Genomic DNA, 25000 nt, shown 5'->3' with positions numbered 1-25000 from the left:
AGGAAACAAATATGATCCCTTCTTAACTTTGGCAAACAAATATTTCGAAACATTTAAAAGGTGAAAACAACACGTGCAATATTAGATAAACTACTGAAAAGCTTAGAATCATTACCTCGTTAGAAAAATTAAATTCAAAATTTTTGTACTCTTCTGATGTGTTGTTTTCCAAATTTTTTGTGAAATTTATATTCCATATTTTTATAGTTATATTTGCACTCCGGTTGTATTTTTCTGTTATAAAGAAAAGAGAGAATTTTAAATGGATTCAATAAAGACATATATGCTGTACACATTTTTTTACCTTCCCAAAACAAAACCTGTATTTATATACTATACATTTCTTTTGAACAAAGGCAAATGAGGACAGCAAGTGCATCAGGAAAAGTATTTAACAGACATGCAAATAAACAAGTTCATGAGTATAGAAAAGAAATGTTAAAATTTGTCGTTCTACAAATGGGGATCTGGGGAAAAAATGTTTGGAAAAAAAATTTTTCGGTGGGGGGGACTTTTTTGGGTGTAAATTTTTTGGGGCAAAGGCTTGCGTTTGGTTCCCCGGGAGAATTGGAGGAGGAGCCCCGTGGAGTGACTGCGTAAGGAAAAACGGTTCTTTTTTTTAATTGAAGTTGGGTGGAAGAAGGTGTTGCTTTTCAGATTGGGCTGGATGTTGAAGTTGAGTGGGTTTTTCCTAGGGAATTGATATTTTTTGGGGGCGGGAGCTGGTCGAAGGGGATTCGGTTTGCTTGCTGGGAAAAGTTGGGGAAGGTTTGCTTTTTTCGAATTTGGGGGTTTCCTTTTGGGGGGGGTTTTATGGCTTTTTGGGGAAGGGAGTTTTTGAAAGGTTGGATGTTTTTTTCGGGGGAAGGGTTTACCTTGAACAAAAGGGGTTTTTTCTCCTTGGGCGTTGTTTTGGAAAATTTGACGGTTTTAAATGTTTCCCAGAAGGAAGTTGAAAAATTGCGGGTTTTGGGCTAAAGGGTTTTTCGGGAAAAATTTTGGAAGGGAGACTGTTGTTTTTGAGGACAAATTTTGGAGGTTAAAAGGTGGGGATGAGAAGGGAGCCCTTGTTCGGGCCCGGGGGGAAAAGGGTGGAGGGTCAAGAAGAAAGGGTTTCTGTTCTAAGTTAGGCTGGTGTTGAAGTTGCGTTGCTACGTTTTGGCTGGAGGGGTTGAGTATTTCTTTTGTTGTGCGGAGTGTATTTCTGTAATGGAATTCCTTTTGCTGAATGGAATGTAAAAAAGGGGGGGAATTTTTGTTTGTATTTCTTTGGGGAAGTTTGTGGAAAGTGGGTTTTCCTTAAGAAAGTTTCGATTTGGAAAACAGAAAAAATGTTTTTTGGCTTTGATTTTTTTTGAAGAGGGAAGTTTCTTTGCGTTGGGGAAAGGGGTTTTAATTGAAGGGGTGTGGCCTTTGGCGGGGTGTTGGGTTTCGGAGGGGAGTTGGAAAAGTGCTGAAGTTTGGTTTTGGGAGAGGTTGCTTTAAATTCGAACTGGGGGCTGGCGCATGAGAGGGGTTGGGTTCTGGAAAAGGTAGGGTTTAAAGTTGGGAAAAGGGTAATGTTGGGGAACGTTGCGTTGGTGGAAAGTTTTTGTGAGAGGGTGTTTTGTAATGGGGGATGTTTCTTTACCCGTGAGGAAAAAAAGGGGAGAAGGTTTTGCTTTTAGAAGTTGAAGGTTGGTGAAATGGAGGTTTTTGGGGCAAAATAGTTTGGGGGTGATTTGAAGGGGATAGGGTTTTCGTTTTTTGGGGGTTTCCCTTTTCGGGAGAGTTTTGGCTTTTTGTTGTGTAAACTTTGGAAGTTTTAATTTTTGAAAATTTTGAAATTGCTGGGGGGGTTCATGGAAGGCGGTTTGGGGGAAAAGGGTTTTGTATTTGGAAAGTTGGGAAAAAGTGGCCTTTTTGGGTTAGGGAGGTTTTTCTGATGAACCCCAAGAAAAGGTGGACGGGGGCTGTCGAAGGGGGGAAAGGGAATGGTTGTTTTGCATTTGGGAAGGGGGGGTAAAAAAGGTGGTTTCTTTGGGTTGTTGTGGTGTGATGGAAGTGGAAGGTTGCTTTTTTTCCCCAGGGGGGAATTTGGGAAATGGGGGGGCCGTTTATGGGGAGCGTTAGCGGGAATGTTGGATTGCTTGGACTGTGAATGAGTTGGGAAAAAAATTTTTTGATTTTTCAAGGTTTCCTGTGAAAGTGGAGGTTTTCTTGGAACAGGGAAAAAGGTGGACGGGGGTTGTGAAAGGAAAAGGAAATGTTTTGTTTGGTTGGGGTGAAGGGGGGTCCCGGAAGGGGGGTTTTTTGGTCGGGTTATTGGTTAAGTTGAAGCTTTGGGTCGTTTTAAATTTTTTGTTGCGGGGGAAAAATTTGAAAATTTCTCGGCGGCATGGGGAGCGCTTTGAGGGAAAATTTGTTTTCGGGGTACTGAAAATGTAAAGTTGGGAAAAGGTTGCATTTGGTTTGGGGGGGGAGAAGTTGGATGTATTTCTGTTGTATGTGACGTGGGAGCTGTATGTCTGTAATGGGAGATGTCGGCTTGCTTGCTGACTGTGAATGTGAAGTTGGTGAGAAGGTCGTTGCATTTTCAGAAGTTGCTGGAAGTGTTGCCTGTGTTAAAGTGGAGGTTTCTGATGGAACAGAAATAATAGTTGTGGACGGTGAGTCTGTCGACAGAGGACTACGGATGTTTCTGTTGCAGTTGAGGAAGGTTTAGCCATTGTAACAGAAGTAGTAGTTTCTCCTTGGCTGCTTGTTATTGCTTGTGATGAAGCAGTTGTAGACAGTGTTGAACTGTTTGTCGCATGAGAGGAAGTTGAAATTGACTGGGTGGTCTGCGTTATCGGAGACGCCGTTTGAGTACTGGAAAATGTTGGATTCGGTGATGACTGTGAATGTAATGTTGAGGACAAAGTGCTTGCAGTTTCAAAGGTTTCCGGAGATGTAGCAATTGTGAGCCCTGATGTTTCTGATGACACGAAGTAGAAAGAGTGGACTGCGAGGCTGTCGATAGAGGAGGAGAACTGGTTGCTTCTGTTTCAGAAGTTGAAGGCATAGGAGTGGTCAATGAAGATGTTGTTTCTGTTGGGCTACTAGTTATTGGCTGTGATGTTGAAGTTGCAGATAGCGTTGACTGTGTTGTTGCCTCGGGAGAAGTTGGATGTATTTCTGTTGTATGTGACGTGGGAGCTGTACTGTCTGTAATGGGAGATGTCGGCTTGCTTGCTGACTGTGAATGTGAAGTTGGTGAGAAGGTCGTTGCATTTTCAGAAGTTGCTGGAAGTGTTGCCTGTGTTAAAGTGGAGGTTTCTGATGGAACAGAAATAATAGTTGTGGACGGTGAGTCTGTCGACAGAGGACTACGGATGTTTCTGTTGCAGTTGAGGAAGGTTTAGCCATTGTAACAGAAGTAGTAGTTTCTCCTTGGCTGCTTGTTATTGCTTGTGATGAAGCAGTTGTAGACAGTGTTGAACTGTTTGTCGCATGAGAGGAAGTTGAAATTGACTGGGTGGTCTGCGTTATCGGAGACGTCGTTTGAGTACTGGAAAATGTTGGATTCGGTGATGACTGTGAATGTAATGTTGAGGACAAAGTGCTTGCAGTTTCAAAGGTTTCCGGAGATGTAGCAATTGTGAGCCCTGATGTTTCTGATGACACGAAGTAGAAAGAGTGGACTGCGAGGCTGTCGATAGAGGAGGAGAACTGGTTGCTTCGTTTCAGAAGTTGAAGGCATAGGAGTGGTCAATGAAGATGTTGTTTCTGTTGGGCTACTAGTTATTGGCTGTGATGTTGAAGTTGCAGATAGCGTTGACTGTGTTGTTGCCTCAGGAGAAGTTGGATGTATTTCTGTTGTATGTGACGTGGGAGCTGTACTGTCTGTAATGGGAGATGTCGGCTTGCTTGCTGACTGTGAATGTGAAGTTGGTGAGAAGGTCGTTGCATTTTCAGAAGTTGCTGGAAGTGTTGCCTGTGTTAAAGTGGAGGTTTCTGATGGAACAGAAATAATAGTTGTGGACGGTGAGTCTGTCGACAGAGGACTACCGGATGTTTCTGTTGCAGTTGAGGAAGGTTTAGCCATTGTAACAGAAGTGGTAGTTTCTCCTTGGCTGCTTGTTATTGCTTGTGATGAAGCAGTTGTAGACAGTGTTGAACTGTTTGTCGCATGAGAGGAAGTTGAAATTGACTGGGTGGTCTGCGTTATCGGAGACGTCGTTTGAGTACTGGAAAATGTTGGATTCGGTGATGACTGTGAATGTAATGTTGAGGACAAAGTGCTTGCAGTTTCAAAGGTTTCCGGAGATGTAGCAATTGTGAGCCCTGATGTTTCTGATGACACCGAAGTAGAAAGAGTGGACTGCGAGGCTGTCGATAGAGGAGGAGAACTGGTTGCTTCTGTTTCAGAAGTTGAAGGCATAGGAGTGGTCAATGAAGATGTTGTTTCTGTTGGGCTACTAGTTATTGGCTGTGATGTTGAAGTTGCAGATAGCGTTGACTGTGTTGTTGCCTCGGGAGAAGTTGGATGTATTTCTGTTGTATGTGACGTGGGAGCTGTACTGTCTGTAATGGGAGATGTCGGCTTGCTTGCTGACTGTGAATGTGAAGTTGGTGAGAAGGTCGTTGCATTTTCAGAAGTTGCTGGAAGTGTTGCCTGTGTTAAAGTGGAGGTTTCTGATGGAACAGAAATAATAGTTGTGGACGGTGAGTCTGTCGACAGAGGACTACCGGATGTTTCTGTTGCAGTTGAGGAAGGTTTAGCCATTGTAACAGAAGTGGTAGTTTCTCCTTGGCTGCTTGTTATTGCTTGTGATGAAGCAGTTGTAGACAGTGTTGAACTGTTTGTCGCATGAGAGGAAGTTGAAATTGACTGGGTGGTCTGCGTTATCGGAGACGTCGTTTGAGTACTGGAAAATGTTGGATTCGGTGATGACTGTGAATGTAATGTTGAGGACAAAGTGCTTGCAGTTTCAAAGGTTTCCGGAGATGTAGCAATTGTGAGCCCTGATGTTTCTGATGACACCGAAGTAGAAAGAGTGGACTGCGAGGCTGTCGATAGAGGAGGAGAACTGGTTGCTTCTGTTTCAGAAGTTGAAGGCATAGGAGTGGTCAATGAAGATGTTGTTTCTGTTGGGCTACTAGTTATTGGCTGTGATGTTGAAGTTGCAGATAGCGTTGACTGTGTTGTTGCCTCGGGAGAAGTTGGATGTATTTCTGTTGTATGTGACGTGGGAGCTGTACTGTCTGTAATGGGAGATGTCGGCTTGCTTGCTGACTGTGAATGTGAAGTTGGTGAGAAGGTCGTTGCATTTTCAGAAGTTGCTGGAAGTGTTGCCTGTGTTAAAGTGGAGGTTTCTGATGGAACAGAAATAATAGTTGTGGACGGTGAGTCTGTCGACAGAGGACTACCGGATGTTTCTGTTGCAGTTGAGGAAGGTTTAGCCATTGTAACAGAAGTAGTAGTTTCTCCTTGGCTGCTTGTTATTGCTTGTGATGAAGCAGTTGTAGACAGTGTTGAACTGTTTGTCGCATGAGAGGAAGTTGAAATTGACTGGGTGGTCTGCGTTATCGGAGACGTCGTTTGAGTACTGGAAAATGTTGGATTCGGTGATGACTGTGAATGTAATGTTGAGGACAAAGTGCTTGCAGTTTCAAAGGTTTCCGGAGATGTAGCAATTGTGAGCCCTGATGTTTCTGATGACACCGAAGTAGAAAGAGTGGACTGCGAGGCTGTCGATAGAGGAGGAGAACTGGTTGCTTCTGTTTCAGAAGTTGAAGGCATAGGAGTGGTCAATGAAGATGTTGTTTCTGTTGGGCTACTAGTTATTGGCTGTGATGTTGAAGTTGCAGATAGCGTTGACTGTGTTGTTGCCTCGGGAGAAGTTGGATGTATTTCTGTTGTATGTGACGTGGGAGCTGTACTGTCTGTAATGGGAGATGTCGGCTTGCTTGCTGACTGTGAATGTGAAGTTGGTGAGAAGGTCGTTGCATTTTCAGAAGTTGCTGGAAGTGTTGCCTGTGTTAAAGTGGAGGTTTCTGATGGAACAGAAATAATAGTTGTGGACGGTGAGTCTGTCGACAGAGGACTACCGGATGTTTCTGTTGCAGTTGAGGAAGGTTTAGCCATTGTAACAGAAGTGGTAGTTTCTCCTTGGCTGCTTGTTATTGCTTGTGATGAAGCAGTTGTAGACAGTGTTGAACTGTTTGTCGCATGAGAGGAAGTTGAAATTGACTGGGTGGTCTGCGTTATCGGAGACGTCGTTTGAGTACTGGAAAATGTTGGATTCGGTGATGACTGTGAATGTAATGTTGAGGACAAAGTGCTTGCAGTTTCAAAGGTTTCCGGAGATGTAGCAATTGTGAGCCCTGATGTTTCTGATGACACCGAAGTAGAAAGAGTGGACTGCGAGGCTGTCGATAGAGGAGGAGAACTGGTTGCTTCTGTTTCAGAAGTTGAAGGCATAGGAGTGGTCAATGAAGATGTTGTTTCTGTTGGGCTACTAGTTATTGGCTGTGATGTTGAAGTTGCAGATAGCGTTGACTGTGTTGTTGCCTCGGGAGAAGTTGGATGTATTTCTGTTGTATGTGACGTGGGAGCTGTACTGTCTGTAATGGGAGATGTCGGCTTGCTTGCTGACTGTGAATGTGAAGTTGGTGAGAAGGTCGTTGCATTTTCAGAAGTTGCTGGAAGTGTTGCCTGTGTTAAAGTGGAGGTTTCTGATGGAACAGAAATAATAGTTGTGGACGGTGAGTCTGTCGACAGAGGACTACCGGATGTTTCTGTTGCAGTTGAGGAAGGTTTAGCCATTGTAACAGAAGTGGTAGTTTCTCCTTGGCTGCTTGTTATTGCTTGTGATGAAGCAGTTGTAGACAGTGTTGAACTGTTTGTCGCATGAGAGGAAGTTGAAATTGACTGGGTGGTCTGCGTTATCGGAGACGTCGTTTGAGTACTGGAAAATGTTGGATTCGGTGATGACTGTGAATGTAATGTTGAGGACAAAGTGCTTGCAGTTTCAAAGGTTTCCGGAGATGTAGCAATTGTGAGCCCTGATGTTTCTGATGACACCGAAGTAGAAAGAGTGGACTGCGAGGCTGTCGATAGAGGAGGAGAACTGGTTGCTTCTGTTTCAGAAGTTGAAGGCATAGGAGTGGTCAATGAAGATGTTGTTTCTGTTGGGCTACTAGTTATTGGCTGTGATGTTGAAGTTGCAGATAGCGTTGACTGTGTTGTTGCCTCGGGAGAAGTTGGATGTATTTCTGTTGTATGTGACGTGGGAGCTGTACTGTCTGTAATGGGAGATGTCGGCTTGCTTGCTGACTGTGAATGTGAAGTTGGTGAGAAGGTCGTTGCATTTTCAGAAGTTGCTGGAAGTGTTGCCTGTGTTAAAGTGGAGGTTTCTGATGGAACAGAAATAATAGTTGTGGACGGTGAGTCTGTCGACAGAGGACTACCGGATGTTTCTGTTGCAGTTGAGGAAGGTTTAGCCATTGTAACAGAAGTAGTAGTTTCTCCTTGGCTGCTTGTTATTGCTTGTGATGAAGCAGTTGTAGACAGTGTTGAACTGTTTGTCGCATGAGAGGAAGTTGAAATTGACTGGGTGGTCTGCGTTATCGGAGACGTCGTTTGAGTACTGGAAAATGTTGGATTCGGTGATGACTGTGAATGTAATGTTGAGGACAAAGTGCTTGCAGTTTCAAAGGTTTCCGGAGATGTAGCAATTGTGAGCCCTGATGTTTCTGATGACACGAAGTAGAAAGAGTGGACTGCGAGGCTGTCGATAGAGGAGGAGAACTGGTTGCTTCTGTTTCAGAAGTTGAAGGCATAGGAGTGGTCAATGAAGATGTTGTTTCTGTTGGGCTACTAGTTATTGGCTGTGATGTTGAAGTTGCAGATAGCGTTGACTGTGTTGTTGCCTCGGGAGAAGTTGGATGTATTTCTGTTGTATGTGACGTGGGAGCTGTACTGTCTGTAATGGGAGATGTCGGCTTGCTTGCTGACTGTGAATGTGAAGTTGGTGAGAAGGTCGTTGCATTTTCAGAAGTTGCTGGAAGTGTTGCCTGTGTTAAAGTGGAGGTTTCTGATGGAACAGAAATAATAGTTGTGGACGGTGAGTCTGTCGACAGAGGACTACCGGATGTTTCTGTTGCAGTTGAGGAAGGTTTAGCCATTGTAACAGAAGTAGTAGTTTCTCCTTGGCTGCTTGTTATTGCTTGTGATGAAGCAGTTGTAGACAGTGTTGAACTGTTTGTCGCATGAGAGGAAGTTGAAATTGACTGGGTGGTCTGCGTTATCGGAGACGTCGTTTGAGTACTGGAAAATGTTGGATTCGGTGATGACTGTGAATGTAATGTTGAGGACAAAGTGCTTGCAGTTTCAAAGGTTTCCGGAGATGTAGCAATTGTGAGCCCTGATGTTTCTGATGACACCGAAGTAGAAAGAGTGGACTGCGAGGCTGTCGATAGAGGAGGAGAACTGGTTGCTTCTGTTTCAGAAGTTGAAGGCATAGGAGTGGTCAATGAAGATGTTGTTTCTGTTGGGCTACTAGTTATTGGCTGTGATGTTGAAGTTGCAGATAGCGTTGACTGTGTTGTTGCCTCGGGAGAAGTTGGATGTATTTCTGTTGTATGTGACGTGGGAGCTGTACTGTCTGTAATGGGAGATGTCGGCTTGCTTGCTGACTGTGAATGTGAAGTTGGTGAGAAGGTCGTTGCATTTTCAGAAGTTGCTGGAAGTGTTGCCTGTGTTAAAGTGGAGGTTTCTGATGGAACAGAAATAATAGTTGTGGACGGTGAGTCTGTCGACAGAGGACTACCGGATGTTTCTGTTGCAGTTGAGGAAGGTTTAGCCATTGTAACAGAAGTAGTAGTTTCTCCTTGGCTGCTTGTTATTGCTTGTGATGAAGCAGTTGTAGACAGTGTTGAACTGTTTGTCGCATGAGAGGAAGTTGAAATTGACTGGGTGGTCTGCGTTATCGGAGACGTCGTTTGAGTACTGGAAAATGTTGGATTCGGTGATGACTGTGAATGTAATGTTGAGGACAAAGTGCTTGCAGTTTCAAAGGTTTCCGGAGATGTAGCAATTGTGAGCCCTGATGTTTCTGATGACACCGAAGTAGAAAGAGTGGACTGCGAGGCTGTCGATAGAGGAGGAGAACTGGTTGCTTCTGTTTCAGAAGTTGAAGGCATAGGAGTGGTCAATGAAGATGTTGTTTCTGTTGGGCTACTAGTTATTGGCTGTGATGTTGAAGTTGCAGATAGCGTTGACTGTGTTGTTGCCTCGGGAGAAGTTGGATGTATTTCTGTTGTATGTGACGTGGGAGCTGTACTGTCTGTAATGGGAGATGTCGGCTTGCTTGCTGACTGTGAATGTGAAGTTGGTGAGAAGGTCGTTGCATTTTCAGAAGTTGCTGGAAGTGTTGCCTGTGTTAAAGTGGAGGTTTCTGATGGAACAGAAATAATAGTTGTGGACGGTGAGTCTGTCGACAGAGGACTACCGGATGTTTCTGTTGCAGTTGAGGAAGGTTTAGCCATTGTAACAGAAGTGGTAGTTTCTCCTTGGCTGCTTGTTATTGCTTGTGATGAAGCAGTTGTAGACAGTGTTGAACTGTTTGTCGCATGAGAGGAAGTTGAAATTGACTGGGTGGTCTGCGTTATCGGAGACGTCGTTTGAGTACTGGAAAATGTTGGATTCGGTGATGACTGTGAATGTAATGTTGAGGACAAAGTGCTTGCAGTTTCAAAGGTTTCCGGAGATGTAGCAATTGTGAGCCCTGATGTTTCTGATGACACGAAGTAGAAAGAGTGGACTGCAGGCTGTCGATAGAGGAGGAGAACTGGTTGCTTCTGTTTCAGAAGTTGAAGGCATAGGAGTGGTCAATGAAGATGTTGTTTCTGTTGGGCTACTAGTTATTGGCTGGGATGTTGAAGTTGCAGATAGCGTTGACTGTGTTGTTGCCTCGGAGAAGTTGGATGTATTTCTGTTGTATGTGACGTGGGAGCTGTACTGTCTGTAATGGGAGATGTCGGCTTGCTTGCTGACTGTGAATGTGAAGTTGGTGAGAAGGTCGTTGCATTTTCAGAAGTTGCTGGAAGTGTTGCCTGTGTTAAAGTGGAGGTTTCTGATGGAACAGAAATAATAGTTGTGGACGGTGAGTCTGTCGACAGAGGACTACCGGATGTTTCTGTTGCAGTTGAGGAAGGTTTAGCCATTGTAACAGAAGTGGTAGTTTCTCCTTGGCTGCTTGTTATTGCTTGTGATGAAGCAGTTGTAGACAGTGTTGAACTGTTTGTCGCATGAGAGGAAGTTGAAATTGACTGGGTGGTCTGCGTTATCGGAGACGTCGTTTGAGTACTGGAAAATGTTGGATTCGGTGATGACTGTGAATGTAATGTTGAGGACAAAGTGCTTGCAGTTTCAAAGGTTTCCGGAGATGTAGCAATTGTGAGCCTGATGTTTCTGATGACACGAAGTAGAAAGAGTGGACTGCAGGCTGTCGATAGAGGAGGAGAACTGGTTGCTTCTGTTTCAGAAGTTGAAGGCATAGGAGTGGTCAATGAAGATGTTGTTTCTGTTGGGCTACTAGTTATTGGCTGTGATGTTGAAGTTGCAGATAGCGTTGACTGTGTTGTTGCCTCGGGAGAAGTTGGATGTATTTCTGTTGTATGTGACGTGGGAGCTGTACTGTCTGTAATGGGAGATGTCGGCTTGCTTGCTGACTGTGAATGTGAAGTTGGTGAGAAGGTCGTTGCATTTTCAGAAGTTGCTGGAAGTGTTGCCTGTGTTAAAGTGGAGGTTTCTGATGGAACAGAAATAATAGTTGTGGACGGTGAGTCTGTCGACAGAGGACTACCGGATGTTTCTGTTGCAGTTGAGGAAGGTTTAGCCATTGTAACAGAAGTGGTAGTTTCTCCTTGGCTGCTTGTTATTGCTTGTGATGAAGCAGTTGTAGACAGTGTTGAACTGTTTGTCGCATGAGAGGAAGTTGAAATTGACTGGGTGGTCTGCGTTATCGGAGACGTCGTTTGAGTACTGGAAAATGTTGGATTCGGTGATGACTGTGAATGTAATGTTGAGGACAAAGTGCTTGCAGTTTCAAAGGTTTCCGGAGATGTAGCAATTGTGAGCCCTGATGTTTCTGATGACACGAAGTAGAAAGAGTGGACTGCGAGGCTGTCGATAGAGGAGGAGAACTGGTTGCTTCTGTTTCAGAAGTTGAAGGCATAGGAGTGGTCAATGAAGATGTTGTTTCTGTTGGGCTACTAGTTATTGGCTGTGATGTTGAAGTTGCAGATAGCGTTGACTGTGTTGTTGCCTCGGGAGAAGTTGGATGTATTTCTGTTGTATGTGACGTGGGAGCTGTACTGTCTGTAATGGGAGATGTCGGCTTGCTTGCTGACTGTGAATGTGAAGTTGGTGAGAAGGTCGTTGCATTTTCAGAAGTTGCTGGAAGTGTTGCCTGTGTTAAAGTGGAGGTTTCTGATGGAACAGAAATAATAGTTGTGGACGGTGAGTCTGTCGACAGAGGACTACCGGATGTTTCTGTTGCAGTTGAGGAAGGTTTAGCCATTGAACAGAAGTGGTAGTTTCTCCTTGGCTGCTTGTTATTGCTTGTGATGAAGCAGTTGTAGACAGTGTTGAACTGTTTGTCGCATGAGAGGAAGTTGAAATTGACTGGGTGGTCTGCGTTATCGGAGACGTCGTTTGAGTACTGGAAAATGTTGGATTCGGTGATGACTGTGAATGTAATGTTGAGGACAAAGTGCTTGCAGTTTCAAAGGTTTCCGGAGATGTAGCAATTGTGAGCCCTGATGTTTCTGATGACACCGAAGTAGAAAGAGTGGACTGCGAGGCTGTCGATAGAGGAGGAGAACTGGTTGCTTCTGTTTCAGAAGTTGAAGGCATAGGAGTGGTCAATGAAGATGTTGTTTCTGTTGGGCTACTAGTTATTGGCTGTGATGTTGAAGTTGCAGATAGCGTTGACTGTGTTGTTGCCTCGGGAGAAGTTGGATGTATTTCTGTTGTATGTGACGTGGGAGCTGTACTGTCTGTAATGGGAGATGTCGGCTTGCTTGCTGACTGTGAATGTGAAGTTGGTGAGAAGGTCGTTGCATTTTCAGAAGTTGCTGGAAGTGTTGCCTGTGTTAAAGTGGAGGTTTCTGATGGAACAGAAATAATAGTTGTGGACGGTGAGTCTGTCGACAGAGGACTACGGATGTTTCTGTTGCAGTTGAGGAAGGTTTAGCCATTGTAACAGAAGTGGTAGTTTCTCCTTGGCTGCTTGTTATTGCTTGTGATGAAGCAGTTGTAGACAGTGTTGAACTGTTTGTCGCATGAGAGGAAGTTGAAATTGACTGGGTGGTCTGCGTTATCGGAGCGTCGTTTGAGTACTGGAAAATGTTGGATTCGGTGATGACTGTGAATGTAATGTTGAGGACAAAGTGCTTGCAGTTTCAAAGGTTTCCGGAGATGTAGCAATTGTGAGCCCTGATGTTTCTGATGACACCGAAGTAGAAAGAGTGGACTGCGAGGCTGTCGATAGAGGAGGAGAACTGGTTGCTTCTGTTTCAGAAGTTGAAGGCATAGGAGTGGTCAATGAAGATGTTGTTTCTGTTGGGCTACTAGTTATTGGCTGTGATGTTGAAGTTGCAGATAGCGTTGACTGTGTTGTTGCCTCGGAGAAGTTGGATGTATTTCTGTTGTATGTGACGTGGGAGCTGTACTGTCTGTAATGGGAGATGTCGGCTTGCTTGCTGACTGTGAATGTGAAGTTGGTGAGAAGGTCGTTGCATTTTCAGAAGTTGCTGGAAGTGTTGCCTGTGTTAAAGTGGAGGTTTCTGATGGAACAGAAATAATAGTTGTGGACGGTGAGTCTGTCGACAGAGGACTACCGGATGTTTCTGTTGCAGTTGAGGAAGGTTTAGCCATTGTAACAGAAGTGGTAGTTTCTCCTTGGCTGCTTGTTATTGCTTGTGATGAAGCAGTTGTAGACAGTGTTGAACTGTTTGTCGCATGAGAGGAAGTTGAAATTGACTGGGTGGTCTGCGTTATCGGAGACGTCGTTTGAGTACTGGAAAATGTTGGATTCGGTGATGACTGTGAATGTAATGTTGAGGACAAAGTGCTTGCAGTTTCAAAGGTTTCCGGAGATGTAGCAATTGTGAGCCCTGATGTTTCTGATGACACCGAAGTAGAAAGAGTGGACTGCGAGGCTGTCGATAGAGGAGGAGAACTGGTTGCTTCTGTTTCAGAAGTTGAAGGCATAGGAGTGGTCAATGAAGATGTTGTTTCTGTTGGGCTACTAGTTATTGGCTGTGATGTTGAAGTTGCAGATAGCGTTGACTGTGTTGTTGCCTCGGGAGAAGTTGGATGTATTTCTGTTGTATGTGACGTGGGAGCTGTACTGTCTGTAATGGGAGATGTCGGCTTGCTTGCTGACTGTGAATGTGAAGTTGGTGAGAAGGTCGTTGCATTTTCAGAAGTTGCTGGAAGTGTTGCCTGTGTTAAAGTGGAGGTTTCTGATGGAACAGAAATAATAGTTGTGGACGGTGAGTCTGTCGACAGAGGACTACCGGATGTTTCTGTTGCAGTTGAGGAAGGTTTAGCCATTGTAACAGAAGTGGTAGTTTCTCCTTGGCTGCTTGTTATTGCTTGTGATGAAGCAGTTGTAGACAGTGTTGAACTGTTTGTCGCATGAGAGGAAGTTGAAATTGACTGGGTGGTCTGCGTTATCGGAGACGTCGTTTGAGTACTGGAAAATGTTGGATTCGGTGATGACTGTGAATGTAATGTTGAGGACAAAGTGCTTGCAGTTTCAAAGGTTTCCGGAGATGTAGCAATTGTGAGCCCTGATGTTTCTGATGACACGAAGTAGAAAGAGTGGACTGCGAGGCTGTCGATAGAGGAGGAGAACTGGTTGCTTCTGTTTCAGAAGTTGAAGGCATAGGAGTGGTCAATGAAGATGTTGTTTCTGTTGGGCTACTAGTTATTGGCTGTGATGTTGAAGTTGCAGATAGCGTTGACTGTGTTGTTGCCTCGGGAGAAGTTGGATGTATTTCTGTTGTATGTGACGTGGGAGCTGTACTGTCTGTAATGGGAGATGTCGGCTTGCTTGCTGACTGTGAATGTGAAGTTGGTGAGAAGGTCGTTGCATTTTCAGAAGTTGCTGGAAGTGTTGCCTGTGTTAAAGTGGAGGTTTCTGATGGAACAGAAATAATAGTTGTGGACGGTGAGTCTGTCGACAGAGGACTACCGGATGTTTCTGTTGCAGTTGAGGAAGGTTTAGCCATTGTAACAGAAGTGGTAGTTTCTCCTTGGCTGCTTGTTATTGCTTGTGATGAAGCAGTTGTAGACAGTGTTGAACTGTTTGTCGCATGAGAGGAAGTTGAAATTGACTGGGTGGTCTGCGTTATCGGAGACGTCGTTTGAGTACTGGAAAATGTTGGATTCGGTGATGACTGTGAATGTAATGTTGAGGACAAAGTGCTTGCAGTTTCAAAGGTTTCCGGAGATGTAGCAATTGTGAGCCCTGATGTTTCTGATGACACGAAGTAGAAAGAGTGGACTGCGAGGCTGTCGATAGAGGAGGAGAACTGGTTGCTTCTGTTTCAGAAGTTGAAGGCATAGGAGTGGTCAATGAAGATGTTGTTTCTGTTGGGCTACTAGTTATTGGCTGTGATGTTGAAGTTGCAGATAGCGTTGACTGTGTTGTTGCCTCGGGAGAAGTTGGATGTATTTCTGTTGTATGTGACGTGGGAGCTGTACTGTCTGTAATGGGAGATGTCGGCTTGCTTGCTGACTGTGAATGTGAAGTTGGTGAGAAGGTCGTTGCATTTTCAGAAGTTGCTGGAAGTGTTGCCTGTGTTAAAGTGGAGGTTTCTGATGGAACAGAAATAATAGTTGTGGACGGTGAGTCTGTCGACAGAGGACTACCGGATGTTTCTGTTGCAGTTGAGGAAGGTTTAGCCATTGTAACAGAAGTGGTAGTTTCTCCTTGGCTGCTTGTTATTGCTTGTGATGAAGCAGTTGTAGACAGTGTTGAACTGTTTGTCGCATGAGAGGAAGTTGAAATTGACTGGGTGGTCTGCGTTATCGGAGACGTCGTTTGAGTACTGGAAAATGTTGGATTCGGTGATGACTGTGAATGTAATGTTGAGGACAAAGTGCTTGCAGTTTCAAAGGTTTCCGGAGATGTAGCAATTGTGAGCCCTGATGTTTCTGATGACACGAAGTAGAAAGAGTGGACTGCGAGGCTGTCGATAGAGGAGGAGAACTGGTTGCTTCTGTTTCAGAAGTTGAAGGCATAGGAGTGGTCAATGAAGATGTTGTTTCTGTTGGGCTACTAGTTATTGGCTGTGATGTTGAAGTTGCAGATAGCGTTGACTGTGTTGTTGCCTCGGGAGAAGTTGGATGTATTTCTGTTGTATGTGACGTGGGAGCTGTACTGTCTGTAATGGGAGATGTCGGCTTGCTTGCTGACTGTGAATGTGAAGTTGGTGAGAAGGTCGTTGCATTTTCAGAAGTTGCTGGAAGTGTTGCCTGTGTTAAAGTGGAGGTTTCTGATGGAACAGAAATAATAGTTGTGGATTGGGTTTGCATAAAAGAAGGTTTAAAAAGTGCGAGTTTGGTCGGAGTGGGGAGTATTTTTTGGAAAAAATTGACTGGGGTTGCCATGGGAAAAAGGGGGCCCTTTTTCCCATTTAACTGGAAAAAGGTTGTTTCTGGGGGTACTTTTAGGGTATGTTAAAGGCAATGCTTGAGTGTTTCGGGAGAAGTGGATGTATTTTTTGAGGGCTGGGGAGAAAGAGGCTTGCGGCTGTAAATTAAAAATTTGGGGAAGGGGTTGCTTTTCATTTTGGGGTTTCCGGAAAGTGGGTTGGGGAAAAGAAATAAATTTGGGATTGGTTTCGGGGCTACCGGGTTTTTTAAAGGGAATTTTAAATTTACGGGGTTATTTTTTGGCTGTTGTTTTGCTTGGAGAAGGTTGTGAAATGTTGAATTTTTGCGGGAGAAGTAAATTGCGGGGTGGGCCGGAGGTCGGCTTGTTGCTAAACTGAATGTAAGTTGGGCAAAGGTTGCATTTCAAAGGGTTTTAAAGAAGTTGTGAGTGTTTTTTTTAGAACAAAATAAAAAGGTGGCCGGGGCTGTAAAAGGGGGAGGAAAACTGTTGTTCTGTTTCATTTGGGGAAGGAAATTTGGCAAGAAGTGTTGTTTTGTTTTGTTATTGTTGTGTTAAAGGGTTGGAAGGTTGACTGTTTTTGTCGGAAAAGGAAGTTGTTGATGGGTCTGTTTTAAATGGAGAGCGCATTGTTACGGAATGTGAATTTGGGTGAAAAGGTTTTTGCTTTTTTCGGTTCGGAAAGGTGTGTAAAGTGGAGGTTTTGAGGGAATGAAAAAAGGGTGGACGGGGCTGCGCGAGGAAAATTTTTCTTTTTAGGGGGGTTTAGAGTAACAAAAATGGTGTTTTTCTGGTGTTGTTATTGTTTGTGATGGGGGTTGAAAAGGGTTTTAACTGTTTTGCTGGGGGAAATTTGAAGCTGGGGGTTTCTGTTATGGAGGCTTTTGGTCTGGAAAATGTTGTTGGTGATAGTAATGAAAAGGCAAAGGTTGCTTTCAAAGGTGAGGGTCAAAAAAGTGAGTTTTGATGAACCCCGGGAAAAAAGTGGCCCGGGGCGTCGAAGAGGAAAAAGGGTTTTTTTTTAAAAAGTTAAAGGAAGGGGGTAATGAGGTGTTGTTTTTTTGGGGGCTCGTTTTGGGCGTGAGGGTTAAATTGAGAAGCTTGACTGTGTTTTGTGGGGAAGGGAGTATTTCTGGGGGTGCGTGAGTGCCTGAAGGGGAATGTGGGGGTTGTGACTGTGAATGTAAGTTGGGAAAAGGTTGTTTTTTGGTTGCGGGAAAGGTTTTCCCTGTGAAAGGGGTTCTGAGGGAAAAAAAAAGGGGCTGATCGTCAGGGAACGGTTTTGGGGTTTGGGGGAAGGGTTTTTAAATTGTAAAAGGGGTTGTTTCTCCTTCCTTTTATTCGTGATGGAGTTGTGAAGGTTAAACTGTTTTTTGGGGGGGAATTTAAAAATTGAGGGTTCTGCGTTACGGGGAGCGCTTTTGTAGGGAAAAATTTTGGTTTGTGACTGTGAATGTAATTTTGGGAAAAGTGTTTCTTTCAAAGGTTTGAAAAAATTTTGTGACCCCGTTTTCGAACAAATAAAGAGGGACGGAGGTCGATGGGAAAAGGGTTTTCTTTTTCAGGGCAAGGAGGGTCAAAAAGGGGTTTTGTTTCTTTGGGGCTCTGTTTTGCTGTGATGGAATTTTAGAAGGTTGACTGTTTGGTGGGGGGAATTGGAGTTTTTCGGGTGGGGGGGCGCGCGAAATGGAGAGCGGCTGGCCCTTGGAATGTTTGGGTGAGAAGGTAAATTTTAGAAGGGGAAGTGGCCTGTGTTTGGGGGGGATGGAAGAAAAATTGGGGATGAGTTTGACAAACCCATTTTTTAGGAAAGGGTTTTAATTTAAAAAGGGAGCTCCTGCTCTTGTTTGTTGTTGAACTTTTAACGTTTAAGTTTGCCGGGGAAGTTGTTGATGAGTGGCTGCGTAGGGACGTGTTGGCTGGAAAGTTGGTTGTGTATGTAAATTTTTGGGGGAAAATGTTCTTTTAAGGGAGATGTCGGCCCCTATTTTGATAACCCCGGGTAAAAAAGGTTGTACTTCGTAGGGGGAAACTGGGTTTTTTAAATTAAAAAACAGCCGTTATTTTTGGCGGGGGATTTGAAGCTGGAAAGCTGTTTTCCCAGAAGTTAGTATTCCCTGTTGTTGTGGGGGAGCGCGCAAAGGGAAGGGGTTTTGGCCACGGGAAGTGAATTGGGTAGGGCTTTTTTTTCGAAGGCGGGAAGTTTCCGGAAAGTGATTCGTGGAACGAAAAAATTTTTTGGGGAGGTAGCGCCGACAGAGCCCGGAGCGGGCATTGAAAACCAATTGAAAAAAGTGGACTCCGGGCTTTTTTTCGTAAAAGGGAGAATTTGCTTTTTCAGGAAGGAAAAGGGGGTTCTGAAGGTGTTTGGTTAAAATTTGGGAGGGGGAAGTAAAAGGGGTTTTGGGTTTGAGTACTGGAAAATGTTGGATTCGGTGATGACTGTGAATGTAATGTTGAGGACAAAGTGCTTGCAGTTTCAAAGGTTTCCGGAGATGTAGCAATTGTGAGCCCTGATGTTTCTGATGACACGAAGTAGAAAGATGGACTGCGAGGCTGTCGATAGAGGAGGAGAACTGGTTGCTTCTGTTTCAGAAGTTGAAGGCATAGGAGTGGTCAATGAAGATGTTGTTTCTGTTGGGCTACTAGTTATTGGCTGTGATGTTGAAGTTGCAGATAGCGTTGACTGTGTTGTTGCCTCGGGAGAAGTTGGATGTATTTCTGTTGTATGTGACGTGGGAGCTGTACTGTCTGTAATGGGAGATGTCGGCTTGCTTGCTGACTGTGAATGTGAAGTTGGTGAGAAGGTCGTTGCATTTTCAGAAGTTGCTGGAAGTGTTGCCTGTGTTAAAGTGGAGGTTTCTGATGGAACAGAAATAATAGTTGTGGACGGTGAGTCTGTCGACAGAGGACTACCGGATGTTTCTGTTGCAGTTGAGGAAGGTTTAGCCATTGTAACAGAAGTAGTAGTTTCTCCTTGGCTGCTTGTTATTGCTTGTGATGAAGCAGTTGTAGACAGTGTTGAACTGTTTGTCGCATGAGAGGAAGTTGAAATTGACTGGGTGGTCTGCGTTATCGGAGACGTCGTTTGAGTACTGGAAAATGTTGGATTCGGTGATGACTGTGAATGTAATGTTGAGGACAAAGTGCTTGCAGTTTCAAAGGTTTCCGGAGATGTAGCAATTGTGAGCCCTGATGTTTCTGATGACACCGAAGTAGAAAGAGTGGACTGCGAGGCTGTCGATAGAGGAGGAGAACTGGTTGCTTCTGTTTCAGAAGTTGAAGGCATAGGAGTGGTCAATGAAGATGTTGTTTCTGTTGGGCTACTAGTTATTGGCTGTGATGTTGAAGTTGCAGATAGCGTTGACTGTGTTGTTGCCTCGGGAGAAGTTGGATGTATTTCTGTTGTATGTGACGTGGGAGCTGTACTGTCTGTAATGGGAGATGTCGGCTTGCTTGCTGACTGTGAATGTGAAGTTGGTGAGAAGGTCGTTGCATTTTCAGAAGTTGCTGGAAGTGTTGCCTGTGTTAAAGTGGAGGTTTCTGATGGAACAGAAATAATAGTTGTGGACGGTGAGTCTGTCGACAGAGGACTACCGGATGTTTCTGTTGCAGTTGAGGAAGGTTTAGCCATTGTAACAGAAGTGGTAGTTTCTCCTTGGCTGCTTGTTATTGCTTGTGATGAAGCAGTTGTAGACAGTGTTGAACTGTTTGTCGCATGAGAGGAAGTTGAAATTGACTGGGTGGTCTGCGTTATCGGAGACGTCGTTTGAGTACTGGAAAATGTTGGATTCGGTGATGACTGTGAATGTAATGTTGAGGACAAAGTGCTTGCAGTTTCAAAGGTTTCCGGAGATGTAGCAATTGTGAGCCCTGATGTTTCTGATGACACCGAAGTAGAAAGAGTGGACTGCGAGGCTGTCGATAGAGGAGGAGAACTGGTTGCTTCTGTTTCAGAAGTTGAAGGCATAGGAGTGGTCAATGAAGATGTTGTTTCTGTTGGGCTACTAGTTATTGGCTGTGATGTTGAAGTTGCAGATAGCGTTGACTGTGTTGTTGCCTCGGGAGAAGTTGGATGTATTTCTGTTGTATGTGACGTGGGAGCTGTACTGTCTGTAATGGGAGATGTCGGCTTGCTTGCTGACTGTGAATGTGAAGTTGGTGAGAAGGTCGTTGCATTTTCAGAAGTTGCTGGAAGTGTTGCCTGTGTTAAAGTGGAGGTTTCTGATGGAACAGAAATAATAGTTGTGGACGGTGAGTCTGTCGACAGAGGACTACCGGATGTTTCTGTTGCAGTTGAGGAAGGTTTAGCCATTGTAACAGAAGTGGTAGTTTCTCCTTGGCTGCTTGTTATTGCTTGTGATGAAGCAGTTGTAGACAGTGTTGAACTGTTTTCGCATGAGAGGAAGTTGAAATTGACTGGGTGGTCTGCGTTATCGGAGACGTCGTTTGAGTACTGGAAAATGTTGGATTCGGTGATGACTGTGAATGTAATGTTGAGGACAAAGTGCTTGCAGTTTCAAAGGTTTCCGGAGATGTAGCAATTGTGAGCCCTGATGTTTCTGATGACACGAAGTAGAAAGAGTGGACTGCGAGGCTGTCGATAGAGGAGGAGAACTGGTTGCTTCTGTTTCAGAAGTTGAAGGCATAGGAGTGGTCAATGAAGATGTTGTTTCTGTTGGGCTACTAGTTATTGGCTGTGATGTTGAAGTTGCAGATAGCGTTGACTGTGTTGTTGCCTCGGGAGAAGTTGGATGTATTTCTGTTGTATGTGACGTGGGAGCTGTACTGTCTGTAATGGGAGATGTCGGCTTGCTTGCTGACTGTGAATGTGAAGTTGGTGAGAAGGTCGTTGCATTTTCAGAAGTTGCTGGAAGTGTTGCCTGTGTTAAAGTGGAGGTTTCTGATGGAACAGAAATAATAGTTGTGGACGGTGAGTCTGTCGACAGAGGACTACCGGATGTTTCTGTTGCAGTTGAGGAAGGTTTAGCCATTGTAACAGAAGTAGTAGTTTCTCCTTGGCTGCTTGTTATTGCTTGTGATGAAGCAGTTGTAGACAGTGTTGAACTGTTTGTCGCATGAGAGGAAGTTGAAATTGACTGGGTGGTCTGCGTTATCGGAGACGTCGTTTGAGTACTGGAAAATGTTGGATTCGGTGATGACTGTGAATGTAATGTTGAGGACAAAGTGCTTGCAGTTTCAAAGGTTTCCGGAGATGTAGCAATTGTGAGCCCTGATGTTTCTGATGACACCAAGTAGAAAGAGTGGACTGCGAGGCTGTCGATAGAGGAGGAGAACTGGTTGCTTCTGTTTCAGAAGTTGAAGGCATAGGAGTGGTCAATGAAGATGTTGTTTCTGTTGGGCTACTAGTTATTGGCTGTGATGTTGAAGTTGCAGATAGCGTTGACTGTGTTGTTGCCTCGGAGAAGTTGGATGTATTTCTGTTGTATGTGACGTGGGAGCTGTACTGTCTGTAATGGGAGATGTCGGCTTGCTTGCTGACTGTGAATGTGAAGTTGGTGAGAAGGTCGTTGCATTTTCAGAAGTTGCTGGAAGTGTTGCCTGTGTTAAAGTGGAGGTTTCTGATGGAACAGAAATAATAGTTGTGGACGGTGAGTCTGTCGACAGAGGACTACCGGATGTTTCTGTTGCAGTTGAGGAAGGTTTAGCCATTGTAACAGAAGTGGTAGTTTCTCCTTGGCTGCTTGTTATTGCTTGTGATGAAGCAGTTGTAGACAGTGTTGAACTGTTTGTCGCATGAGAGGAAGTTGAAATTGACTGGGTGGTCTGCGTTATCGGAGACGTCGTTTGAGTACTGGAAAATGTTGGATTCGGTGATGACTGTGAATGTAATGTTGAGGACAAAGTGCTTGCAGTTTCAAAGGTTTCCGGAGATGTAGCAATTGTGAGCCCTGATGTTTCTGATGACACGAAGTAGAAAGAGTGGACTGCGAGGCTGTCGATAGAGGAGGAGAACTGGTTGCTTCTGTTTCAGAAGTTGAAGGCATAGGAGTGGTCAATGAAGATGTTGTTTCTGTTGGGCTACTAGTTATTGGCTGTGATGTTGAAGTTGCAGATAGCGTTGACTGTGTTGTTGCCTCGGAGAAGTTGGATGTATTTCTGTTGTATGTGACGTGGGAGCTGTACTGTCTGTAATGGGAGATGTCGGCTTGCTTGCTGACTGTGAATGTGAAGTTGGTGAGAAGGTCGTTGCATTTTCAGAAGTTGCTGGAAGTGTTGCCTGTGTTAAAGTGGAGGTTTCTGATGGAACAGAAATAATAGTTGTGGACGGTGAGTCTGTCGACAGAGGACTACCGGATGTTTCTGTTGCAGTTGAGGAAGGTTTAGCCATTGTAACAGAAGTAGTAGTTTCTCCTTGGCTGCTTGTTATTGCTTGTGATGAAGCAGTTGTAGACAGTGTTGAACTGTTTGTCGCATGAGAGGAAGTTGAAATTGACTGGGTGGTCTGCGTTATCGGAGACGTCGTTTGAGTACTGGAAAATGTTGGATTCGGTGATGACTGTGAATGTAATGTTGAGGACAAAGTGCTTGCAGTTTCAAAGGTTTCCGGAGATGTAGCAATTGTGAGCCCTGATGTTTCTGATGACACGAAGTAGAAAGAGTGGACTGCGAGGCTGTCGATAGAGGAGGAGAACTGGTTGCTTCTGTTTCAGAAGTTGAAGGCATAGGAGTGGTCAATGAAGATGTTGTTTCTGTTGGGCTACTAGTTATTGGCTGTGATGTTGAAGTTGCAGATAGCGTTGACTGTGTTGTTGCCTCGGGAGAAGTTGGATGTATTTCTGTTGTATGTGACGTGGGAGCTGTACTGTCTGTAATGGGAGATGTCGGCTTGCTTGCTGACTGTGAATGTGAAGTTGGTGAGAAGGTCGTTGCATTTTCAGAAGTTGCTGGAAGTGTTGCCTGTGTTAAAGTGGAGGTTTCTGATGGAACAGAAATAATAGTTGTGGACGGTGAGTCTGTCGACAGAGGACTACCGGATGTTTCTGTTGCAGTTGAGGAAGGTTTAGCCATTGTAACAGAAGTGGTAGTTTCTCCTTGGCTGCTTGTTATTGCTTGTGATGAAGCAGTTGTAGACAGTGTTGAACTGTTTGTCGCATGAGAGGAAGTTGAAATTGACTGGGTGGTCTGCGTTATCGGAGACGTCGTTTGAGTACTGGAAAATGTTGGATTCGGTGATGACTGTGAATGTAATGTTGAGGACAAAGTGCTTGCAGTTTCAAAGGTTTCCGGAGATGTAGCAATTGTGAGCCCTGATGTTTCTGATGACACGAAGTAGAATGAGTGGACTGCGAGGCTGTCGATAGAGGAGGAGAACTGGTTGCTTCTGTTTCAGAAGTTGAAGGCATAGGAGTGGTCAATGAAGATGTTGTTTCTGTTGGGCTACTAGTTATTGGCTGTGATGTTGAAGTTGCAGATAGCGTTGACTGTGTTGTTGCCTCGGGAGAAGTTGGATGTATTTCTGTTGTATGTGACGTGGGAGCTGTACTGTCTGTAATGGGAGATGTCGGCTTGCTTGCTGACTGTGAATGTGAAGTTGGTGAGAAGGTCGTTGCATTTTCAGAAGTTGCTGGAAGTGTTGCCTGTGTTAAAGTGGAGGTTTCTGATGGAACAGAAATAATAGTTGTGGACGGTGAGTCTGTCGACAGAGGACTACCGGATGTTTCTGTTGCAGTTGAGGAAGGTTTAGCCATTGTAACAGAAGTGGTAGTTTCTCCTTGGCTGCTTGTTATTGCTTGTGATGAAGCAGTTGTAGACAGTGTTGAACTGTTTGTCGCATGAGAGGAAGTTGAAATTGACTGGGTGGTCTGCGTTATCGGAGACGTCGTTTGAGTACTGGAAAATGTTGGATTCGGTGATGACTGTGAATGTAATGTTGAGGACAAAGTGCTTGCAGTTTCAAAGGTTTCCGGAGATGTAGCAATTGTGAGCCCTGATGTTTCTGATGACACCGAAGTAGAAAGAGTGGACTGCGAGGCTGTCGATAGAGGAGGAGAACTGGTTGCTTCTGTTTCAGAAGTTGAAGGCATAGGAGTGGTCAATGAAGATGTTGTTTCTGTTGGGCTACTAGTTATTGGCTGTGATGTTGAAGTTGCAGATAGCGTTGACTGTGTTGTTGCCTCGGGAGAAGTTGGATGTATTTCTGTTGTATGTGACGTGGGAGCTGTACTGTCTGTAATGGGAGATGTCGGCTTGCTTGCTGACTGTGAATGTGAAGTTGGTGAGAAGGTCGTTGCATTTTCAGAAGTTGCTGGAAGTGTTGCCTGTGTTAAAGTGGAGGTTTCTGATGGAACAGAAATAATAGTTGTGGACGGTGAGTCTGTCGACAGAGGACTACCGGATGTTTCTGTTGCAGTTGAGGAAGGTTTAGCCATTGTAACAGAAGTAGTAGTTTCTCCTTGGCTGCTTGTTATTGCTTGTGATGAAGCAGTTGTAGACAGTGTTGAACTGTTTGTCGCATGAGAGGAAGTTGAAATTGACTGGGTGGTCTGCGTTATCGGAGACGTCGTTTGAGTACTGGAAAATGTTGGATTCGGTGATGACTGTGAATGTAATGTTGAGGACAAAGTGCTTGCAGTTTCAAAGGTTTCCGGAGATGTAGCAATTGTGAGCCCTGATGTTTCTGATGACACCGAAGTAGAAAGAGTGGACTGCGAGGCTGTCGATAGAGGAGGAGAACTGGTTGCTTCTGTTTCAGAAGTTGAAGGCATAGGAGTGGTCAATGAAGATGTTGTTTCTGTTGGGCTACTAGTTATTGGCTGTGATGTTGAAGTTGCAGATAGCGTTGACTGTGTTGTTGCCTCGGGAGAAGTTGGATGTATTTCTGTTGTATGTGACGGGAGCTGTACTGTCTGTAATGGGAGATGTCGGATTGCTTGCTGACTGTGAATGTGAAGTTGGTGAGAAGGTCGTTGCATTTTCAGAAGTTGCTGGAAGTGTTGCCTGTGTTAAAGTGGAGGTTTCTGATGGAACAGAAATAATAGTTGTGGACGGTGAGTCTGTCGACAGAGGACTACCGGATGTTTCTGTTGCAGTTGAGGAAGGTTTAGCCATTGTAACAGAAGTGGTAGTTTCTCCTTGGCTGCTTGTTATTGCTTGTGATGAAGCAGTTGTAGACAGTGTTGAACTGTTTGTCGCATGAGAGGAAGTTGAAATTGACTGGGTGGTCTGCGTTATCGGAGACGTCGTTTGAGTACTGGAAAATGTTGGATTCGGTGATGACTGTGAATGTAATGTTGAGGACAAAGTGCTTGCAGTTTCAAAGGTTTCCGGAGATGTAGCAATTGTGAGCCCTGATGTTTCTGATGACACCGAAGTAGAAAGAG

At 44.5% G+C, this 25000-nt stretch overlaps 3 protein-coding genes across 3 annotated transcripts; all 3 read right to left on the bottom strand.

Moving 5' to 3' along the window:
• Window positions 1-3592: 3592 nt before the first annotated feature.
• On the bottom strand, window positions 3593-7719 carry LOC120526952 (flocculation protein FLO11-like). The gene has a single exon (XM_039750053.1). It carries the CDS (start codon window positions 7469-7471, stop codon window positions 3593-3595), a length of 3879 nt encoding a protein of 1292 aa, XP_039605987.1. The 5' UTR covers window positions 7472-7719.
• Window positions 7720-7737: 18 nt separating this feature from the next.
• Window positions 7738-9761, bottom strand: LOC120526951 (flocculation protein FLO11-like; the record flags this gene model as incomplete). Its single annotated transcript, XM_039750052.1, has 1 exon — window positions 7738-9761. A coding segment is annotated over exon 1 (1776 nt), but the record flags the coding sequence as incomplete, so codon positions are not given.
• Window positions 9762-15067: 5306 nt separating this feature from the next.
• On the bottom strand, window positions 15068-20044 carry LOC120526950 (flocculation protein FLO11-like). The gene is made up of 2 exons (XM_039750051.1): window positions 18533-20044; window positions 15068-15551 (listed from the first exon to the last, which is right to left on the bottom strand). The coding sequence occupies exons 1-2, from the start codon at window positions 19969-19971 to the stop codon at window positions 15068-15070; spliced, it is 1923 nt and encodes a 640-aa protein (XP_039605985.1). The 5' UTR covers window positions 19972-20044.
• Window positions 20045-25000: the final 4956 nt, after the last annotated feature.

This window comes from Polypterus senegalus, chromosome 3 (assembly GCF_016835505.1).
Source record: "Polypterus senegalus isolate Bchr_013 chromosome 3, ASM1683550v1, whole genome shotgun sequence".
Classification (NCBI taxonomy): Eukaryota; Metazoa; Chordata; class Cladistia; order Polypteriformes; family Polypteridae; genus Polypterus; species Polypterus senegalus.
The sequence above is the reverse complement of the archived record's forward strand: the minus strand, read 5'-3'. Positions and strand labels throughout refer to the sequence as shown.